This window comes from Nesoenas mayeri (assembly GCF_963082525.1).
Source record: "Nesoenas mayeri genome assembly, chromosome: 3".
NCBI classification, from domain to species: Eukaryota; Metazoa; Chordata; class Aves; order Columbiformes; family Columbidae; genus Nesoenas; species Nesoenas mayeri.
In genome coordinates this window covers 58,205,565-58,214,902 of record NC_137544.1, presented here as the reverse complement: position 1 = coordinate 58,214,902, position 9,338 = coordinate 58,205,565, and the positions used below count along the sequence as shown (strand labels likewise).

General features: G+C 38.6%; 1 protein-coding gene across 1 annotated transcript in view; it reads right to left on the bottom strand.

Moving 5' to 3' along the window:
* Nucleotides 1-600: 600 nt before the first annotated feature.
* Nucleotides 601-9,338, bottom strand: part of ENPP1 (ectonucleotide pyrophosphatase/phosphodiesterase 1) — a gene marked incomplete at its 5' end in the record, with an annotated part of 56,248 nt that continues 47,510 nt past the window's right edge. Inside the window, 6 exons of the mRNA XM_080342975.1 lie at nt 601-1,151; nt 2,032-2,188; nt 3,461-3,593; nt 4,987-5,067; nt 6,057-6,192; nt 7,355-7,509. Of these exons, the coding sequence (XP_080199101.1) occupies nt 984-1,151; nt 2,032-2,188; nt 3,461-3,593; nt 4,987-5,067; nt 6,057-6,192; nt 7,355-7,509 (830 nt within the window). The 3' untranslated portion in view covers nt 601-983. The remainder of the gene's footprint in view (nt 1,152-2,031; nt 2,189-3,460; nt 3,594-4,986; nt 5,068-6,056; nt 6,193-7,354; nt 7,510-9,338) is intronic.

The window sequence follows — 9,338 nt, the reverse complement described above, 5'->3', positions numbered from 1 at the left end:
GCCTGTGGGCATTTACTGTAGTGATGCGATGTGCCATTAGGGAAGATCATCTTATCTTTCTAACTAAGGTAACAATCTTAGTCTAAAATCACCTTTTCTTGACAGAAGTGGGATTACATAACCATACCTGACAAAATCATGCACCTAATTTCAAAAGACATCTTTGCTTTAAGAAAGAACAATCTTTTCATCAAATTTAAGTTTAATTTGAAGAAAGATAATTATTCCTCGGAGCTCAGTGATGTTCCTGAATTAATTCCTTCTGATCTGCAGGTCACTTGATGCATCCTATTCCTGCTCATTTTGAGGATATATATACAACATGCATCAAATTATGCATCAAATCTTCCTTCAGTGTTGGAGACACCAGAGGGCAGCAACATCTCGAGGCATCTTTACTGTGTTGGGGAAGTTTCAGTTACATTTCTTGCTAACCTCAGTATACCTTCTTGCACTGTAATGCTGCATTATTTTATGACACCCAAATCTCAGAATGTAATTCATGTTTCAAGGAAAACTGGAGTGAGAGGTGCTGATATTTTTATTTCAATGGTCAACACGAATGTAATTATTTCCCAAAATTGTATTTGCTAATTATCTGTATTTTTAAAGTAGAATATTGATCATAACCCATGCTTTTTAAACTTCTTCCTCTCCAGTGCATATAAAAGATAACATCTTTGTTCGTGTCTCAGAATATGATGATCAAATGCTGCTAACATTAAATAATGGACATGGCTCTACCACATTCAAGTGGGAATGACAGGAGCTGCCATCCTGTATTACATACACAGTCCATCAGGAGTCCCTGAGATACAAATATGGCACCCCCTCTCCTCCCTACTGGCATTTTGGTCAAGAGTACTTAATAATTGTTTCCAGCTTATTTAAAAAAAAAAAAAAAAAAAAAAGTTTTCATTAATTAAAAACAGTCTATTTACAAATGGGTTGTGAAATGGACAACAGCATTCCATAGGAAAAAATCAGACTGTTTCAAAAGTTGGTAAATATGTTTTTAACTGTAAAATCTCAGATACTGGCTGTTTTCTGTTTTGATAGAAGCTGAGTCCAGTAAGTAATTCTATATCTCTGATTCGAGCTGTATGAAACTTCATTCTCTCTTCAACCCACATGGACTCAGACTTGCCATCCTATTGGGACAAAGGAGAAAAAAAAAAAACAAAAACAGAGGTTTGTAAAACATCTTTTTCTTTCTGACATCAAAAGGACATTTTGTTGTTTCACAAAGACAGAACGCAGTAACAGTTGGCAAACATCTTCAAAAAAAGACAAAGAAAAAAAGAGCACTGGATTACAAATAGCTATAAGGTGGCCTGAGTTTAGTACTTGCTGTTACTTCCTCAAGTATACAGAACTTGTAGCTGCATCAGTGGAAGTTCTTGATAATGGGAAATGGCAGGTGAGGTCCAGCACCTATCCCTCACCTCTATGGTAAAACTGTTTCTGAGACCTGGGCCTGACTTGGGCAGTGACTTGTCTAATTCCTCATTGCAGGACAGGTCTGCACACTTTCCACACTTTGTTCTGGTTTCTATGGAGTGTAGATATGTGCATTTCCATCATGATGTGAGGGTACCCAAACTAGAAGCAACCAATGCTCTTCAGGAACACCTGGGTTTTCTCCTTTTGGGTATGCATTTGGCCTGGCCTTGACTTTTTTTTTTTGTGGATGACTCATCATCTACAAGTTCTTCATCCTTCTCAGCTGTTGACTGGATATTTGCACTACAGAAGTCTACGTATATATCACACTGATGGTCTCAATGTACTCTGACTCAATGTACCCCGCGAGCTATAAGTTTTGCTCTTTGAACAGATAACTTCCATTTTCACATTTGAGCACACAGACTTTAACATAATTCTGTTCACAACAACACTGTCTTCTATCCCAGGATGATCATGACAGACTGTACTGTTTTTACAGTCTTTAACTGGTTAATCACTGATAGACAAGCAAATCAAGCTCAAGCCTGACTTCAGATGTTTGTGGGGACCAAACAGACTACTTACTGCACAGCTTTCACTGTTGTCTTCTCTGTGAGGTAAAACAAAAGACAAGGCATCTAGAGACCCTTCACACTCCAGAGGAGTTTCAGAAGTATTTTTACAACTAGTCAGCACAATAAAGAAATGAGTTGGAACTGCAACTTCTGAATTACTGGGATGCCTGAAACACAAAAGATCTTTCTGTAAATTCACCAAATCATACTTGCATAAAGAACAAATGACAGCAATCAGCTATATTCTGGCATAACAATTTTAGCAATCCACATGCTTAGACCAAAGAAAACTTAGGCCTGGAAGGAAATTCCAGATTACTATTTTGCTAACCAGGTTTGGCTTGTAGAGTGATCTAAGTAACAAGTTTGATGGCATACAACAACAAACTCATTTATCATAAATGTGTAAGAATCCAGAGTAGATGGAGAATTCAACCTGAGCCCATAAAACTATCTGCCTGCTCTTTTGAACCAGTTTTGCTAAACAGCCTATTTGTACTCACAAATTGGTAGCAGAACACTGCCAGCCCAAGAAGTGTCAACCATGACACCAGGGATAAGGCCATGCCCCATCCACTCCCAGAGACATTGTCATAAGATTTCGGGCTAGCACCAGCCCTTCTTCCACAAGCACCAGCTTCTCTTACACTTCACCTTCAGGTTTGTCCTGGTTTTGTTAAAAACAAGTTTCTCTTTCAGTGAATTTTGCCTGTCAGCTAAAGCCTTCATATTAACTGCATTTTCCTGGAGAACCAGACACATGTTTTGGTAAAACCTAGCAATGGAATGCAAACTTATTGATAAGCATGGATGGACATCTCGCGAGAGGGGCGACGAGGAACAACTGACCAACTGTGTATAACATTCCATTCATGTGAATACTTCATATAAAATGGGAGATCACGAGGATCTCGCTCTCTTCTCCCTATGGCCAACATTAGGAGAGGACCTTGCTAGTCGTCCCTGCGAACTGAGGCCTAGTGAGAGACTGAATCCAGCTCTGGTTGGCTGTGGAGTCTAATCCAGGACTTTGGGTGCTGGCTCTGCAGTTGCTGAGACTTTCAAGATTGGTTTTGTATATTTTGTATTATTTTCTCTATTCTTATTAGTAGCATTAGTAAAACATCTTTAATTTTTTCCAACTCTCTTCTCTCTGTTCTTCTTTTCCTCCCAATTGCCTCTCCTTAGTGAAAAGGGGGGAGTGGGAGGGGCGAAAGGGGGAAGTGGGAGGGAAGAGGGGGTTAACAATACATCTGCGAGGGTTTTATTGTCACCCCGCAATCTTAACCCTCGACAAGGTTTTAGGGTGACACATTTTGAGGGTACATTTTCTATTTGTGCTTCTTGCTTATTTCTTAGCTTTACACTTGTGTATCTGCTTAGGGTCATCTGACCAGCCAAGAAAAGAATCATAGGATGAGAATGTGAAAGGTTCCCACCTTTTCACCTTTTCTGGGGTATCATAGAGCCCATCAGAGTCATAATCAAACACAGGTCCGCCGACTATATTGACACCATTCCTGGCTGCAGCATATTCAGGTAGCAGATATTGATGGAAGTAGTTCCATAACACTGAAACACAGAAACGGAAGAGGGAAACAATCTCCAAGGTAGAATCTGTTAATAATAATTCGCAGTGTTTTCAGTGGAATATTAACAGATGTGATAAGCTAGGAAAATAATTAGTTATACAGGTATTTATAAAGGTTGCACCTAACTGAGCAGCAGCATGCACTGCAGTATCTCTTGGCACTGAGGTTTCACAGTGACCCTAACCACAAACCTGGCTGAGGCAAAGTGACACTGCTCCCTTGTGGCCTTGGGAAGATGAGAGAAGACTGTGCCTGCCTGTGTCTTGCCCCACTATTAGGTCAGCCTGGCAAGCTTGTACACACACACCTATGAGCTGGGAAGTATCTTACCAATACGATATTTTTAGTCACAGTTAAGAGTTGACCACTATTCCATTACAAAATGGGACATCTCTTTTGTCCAGACAAAGTGCCATAATTATCCTTCATTTTATCAGGAATATGTTCAGTCTCCCTCAGCCAACCACCTCACATTCTTTCTCACCCAGGAAAGCCCAGGTCTTCATATATTTTCTACTACAAACAGTATCACAGTATGTTTGGGATTGGAAGGGACCTCAAAAGATCATCTAGTCCAATCCCCATGCTGGAGCAGAAACACCTAGGTGAGGTCGCACAGGAACATGTCCAGCCGGGTTTTGAATGTCTCCAGAGAAGGAGACTCCACAGCCCCCATGGGCAGCCTGTTCCAGTGCTCTGTCACCCTCACTGAGAAGTTTTTTTCTCAAATTTAAGTGGAACCTCTTGTGTTCCAGCTTGATCCCATTACCCCTTGTCCTATCATTGTTTGCCACCGAGAAGAGCCTGGCTCCATCCTCGTGGCACTCAGCCTTTATATATTTATAAACATTAATAAGGTCACCCCTCAGTCTCCTCTTCTCCAAGCTAAAGAGACCCAGCTCCCTCAGCCTAACATGATTATCTTCCCATTTCCTTAGTGACTGTGACTCTAGATTCCTGCCTGGAAACACATCTGTGTCTAGAAAACATTCCTAAGCTGGAAATGAATTTAACTCACATAATTATATATGTTATCTGGGTTCTCCAGAACGTGTTCAGTATAAAACCCTGTTTAGGTAGGTAGGGAAACGAAAACAAAAATGTTGGGCATTACATGGGAGACACAATATGCTCCCCTGTAATGAGCCAGTTGATTAGGAAACACAAGCTCAACGGTGGGCCTTTTTCCACAAGAGTGATAATCCTACTTCAAGGAACTTTTCATTGGAGCAAGAAGCCTGCAGTTGGGAGAGGTCTTATTTTACAGAGGCAAGTGAATCAGGGATCATTTGCATGGTTTCAAAGCAAGTGAAAAATCAGCAGTCTTTCTTACATTCAGCTGTGCACATAGAATACGCATACAAATAAAATACCTTTAAATGCAGGATACATTGGCACAATGTTGCTGGTAAGCAAGGCATCATAGTGAGGCTTCCTTCCATCTGTCATAAAATCTAAAACATAAAAGCAATTCATTACTTGGGTTTGTTACTTTAAACTTGCGTTTTCACACTTTCAAAGATTGGTGTAATAACATTAGGTGAAGCTGACGTAACTTCATGTTCCAAAGCTGATGTGAGTCTAAGTACTAACTTCAGTACATGATGGGTCTCATCCAAAATAAATCTTACAAGCAGCAGCAGCAATTGCACTTATCAAACATACAATGAACAAATTTTCACTAGATTAAAAAAAAAAAATATCAGAACATGCTTTTGAATTGTGGGGAATGGAATAAAACTCCTTTAATGAGAGTCAGCCCAAGTAGATATAAATAGAATCTAGATATAAAAATAGAAGCTCTACTGGAACTTTGCAAATTGCACTTGATGTGGATGTTTAAATAACCTACTACTCAGCACTTCATCCTGTACAGTGAGCATAAAATCCTTCCAAATCAGGTCAGCAACAGTTTACAAACAATTTAACCACTTGTAAACAGCTGTGTTTTGTAATACATTTGAGAATCAGAGCTACATTTTTCTGACCAATGTTGAATTGCTTTACTGAAGACTATACATTGCACACAACAGTATATTTCAAGTAGAAAATAAACTTTAAAAACTGTGTTATTACTTAATGAAACTTCCCCAAATTTTACTTTGGATAGTTCCAACTAACACCTGTCATACAAAGTGAATTTGCAACTTACTAGCTTGCCAGACTTGAATCAAGGTTTACATGTTCCTTCCAGTTTCTTTTATGAGATGCCACTTCAGAAACCTGACAAGCTCCTAAGCTTCTAGGAAGCACTAAATGACCTTGGACAACCTGACTTCTGACGCACCTAAAATGTTTTTCTTATTCATATGTTGAAGTGAACTGCAACAATTCAGCAACTACTGTTTCATACTCTGATTAGTTATCAAGAACATCTATAAAAGACTACACCTACTACATTACAAATTATTTAAATCAGATATGTTCTAGGCAATGTACTTACTTGGAGGAGAAAGGAATCCATAAGTTAGGTGAGGATGACTGTTGTAAAACAAACATGTCTGGTTATGATTAAAAGGAATACGAACGTCCTTGTGTAAACAGCTGGAGGTATCTTCTGTAGCAGAAACCCATTTGTCCTATTGAAGGAGAAAAAAGTATTACTGGTAAAATGGATAGCCAACTTCCAATCATTCTTTCAGTGCAGGATACTGCAGAATTCTAAATGTATAGCTGCAACTACCTTTAATGGTGTGAAGGGACTTCAAGATGCAAGAATCATTCTTCTTTCGTCAGTGAAAAACAAGCCCTCCCATCCATTTCATATATTTTGAAAAGAAAGTGAACAGAACTGCAGCACTTTAGTTGAGTTGAAAATAACATCTTCCAAAAGAGAACCTGAAGGTGCCCATTAAAGATAGCCTGATCTACTGTAAAGGTACTTGTTCATTTAGGCTAGGAATTAGATGCAGTCAGATGTGTTGTTTGCCATCTTTCTCCACTGAGCCACTCGTTACAGTAACTGATTGCTTCATGCCACTAACCACAAAATATTTAGGAGCAAACAAACTTTACCAGAGCTAAATTTAATTATAACAGTAATTATTTAAAAGCTATGATTCCCAGATCATTAAACTAAAAAGCATCCTCTATTGTCCTAATTCCTTTTAAGCATGACGTGGCTTATAAATTTTCTCTGAATGTGAAACATTCATTCACAAAATCAGTGCTCTGCATGAACATGTACATCCTAGCATGTGGTTCAGAACAGCAAAGACAAGATTTACCACCACTGACCTCTTTTGCCTCCCAGTCAGCATGATATTTTGGGAGAAGGATTGGATCAGGGCATGAACGGTTCAAGATAGTCCAGATTATTTTTCGAAAGGATCCTGCCACATTGCAAACACTGCTTCAGAGCACAGAACATATGTGGAGACCAAATTTTAAGGACAGCACTGACAGAGCACTATAGTGGTCCTGCACTGCCCAGTACCAAGCCAGTGCAGACCCATGGGGCTTCTATATCAATGGCAATGGGCTCCTCACTTGTTGGTGGATTTGCTTGCTCTATGAGCAAAACTTCAGCTCACACCAAGAAACAGGAAAGAGCCAAAGCCAATCCTTATTAATATAGGAAAGTGAAGAAAAGCTCATACAAAATTCCTCTTTTTTGTCTCATGTGGTTCTACACATTTCTCTGCAAGATAATACAAGCAGATTTAAGAAGCGTTCAGGAATAACCGACATTCCAGCTTTTTATCTTTCAAGGTTGCTTCTAACCTTCCTTTGTATACTTACATTTTTGTTAACAGTGTACGCACTCCACAGAGACATCCTGTAGTCCTTGCTGTATCCACTCACATAGCGGTCATGGTAAAGAAGGCAGTAATTATGTCTCTTCTGCAGAACCCTGGGCCGTCCATAGGGCAAAGTAAGCTGCTCTATCTTCTTAACTGCAGCAGAAAGAGTGCTTGTTACACTTCAGTCAGTACTGGTTGTTAAGCATCTTCCTCTTTTATACACCTAAGGCTGCCCCAATTTCCAATTGCCAGAGAAGTCACAGTAACGGAACAAAAAAAATTTTCATTCTTATATCAAATGTATAGTTTCTACACTAAGGCAATAAATTAAATTACAAGGCCAGTATAAAGCAATTATTTAAACTTATACCATACAAATCAAGCTCCTTATGTTTCAATTTAAACATGTAATGTGGCATCTGCTTCCATGTAACATTTAGATGGGACAGGAGCCAATTGTGGTGATTTGAAATCTGCTGAGGAGACTTAGAAGCAAACTTAAAGTCATATGTAAAAGTGACATTTAATGACTCAGAAATATAGTCTAAATAAACAAATGTGACAAACCCTTCCTTCTCCATCTCTGTCACAGACCACACCTCTTTGGAAAGTTTGTGTACAGAGAAAGATATCTCCAAGTTTTTTATGTATTATACTGCACAGGGGCTTTGGCAGACCCTTGCTGAAGGCACTGCCTTTTTACCAGCCACATCCAGCAGAAGAGTGAAGACTTTCCTTTAAAACTTTATCAGAAAGAAGCTATGTGAGATCAGCAGCAGGTAAGTTATTAGAGTTATTAGGCAGAAGTTGAGAAGTAAAGCAGAATTAGCAACAGAATTAGAGATAAAACCATTTAAAGAAAACAAACTAACAAAGTAATAAGAAACACATGCTCTTGCAAACATCTGCTGCAGTGAGATGTCAGCAGAAAAGTTTCAGTTTTTAACCCCTAAGGTAGACTTCAATCTCATCAAAACATCGAATACGTAAGTTTTTGCCAACTGGAAACAAACAAAAATAACATTTCAAATATCAAATTCTCTGATGTAAAATCAAAACTGAGGAAAACTAGCACATCATGGAAATATTTTAAATATTTCACTTTGCTAGTGAAAATGCAAATATTTTCAATCATTACATTACTGGAATTATAAATAAGGCATCAAAGTATATTTTGAATTAAATAGGTCACTACCATCCACAATTATGTAGATCTACAATTTCAAGGCAACTGTATTCAATGGACAAAGAAATTGAGCAATGAAAGCTGTAGCTTTTTTCCACAGTAACTCCACAACACAAAAAAATGTCAAGATTATGACATTTGTTTCTTCACCCATGTGGGAAAAGGCAAACAATCAACATTTTTTTTCATAAAACTAAAAATGCAGTTTATATCCTGTTGTTCCTACAGGCTGTCAAGTTATGACAATCAACGAGAGAATATGCAAACATAGCTAAGTAGTAAACTCTAAATAGCCTTAAGGAGCATCTAGGCTGGTTACAAGAATTCTTTTCATCTGTGATAATGCTTTTTACATCTAATTAATGTGTGCTTAATTCATACAATTAATAAGGAAACTACTGCTATCAAGACCAGTGCTAAAGCAGGTTGCTCTGATAATCCAAATCAAAATCCTACTGTTTAAAAAAAATGCAGGATGAAAGCTTTCAATTCCTATCTCTACAAAACAGAACTGAAATAGGTTACGCACCTGGCCTTGCCATATTTCCCCAAAGCCAGGTTCAGCAAGGCACTCGGGTGTTCACCTACACATCAGCAGAGTGTTTCAGTGAAACCACTTACATGCTCAGGGGAAAGCACACCACATTGTACTAACCGAATTTCATTTTGTTGTTCTCACAAGTGTTACAATACTGAAATAATTATTTGAAAAGGGTTCTGGGACACGTGTTAAAAAGATGCCCCATTGCTAGTGGAAAACATTCAAGAAAGCTCTCTCTGCATTTTGTGCCAGGAC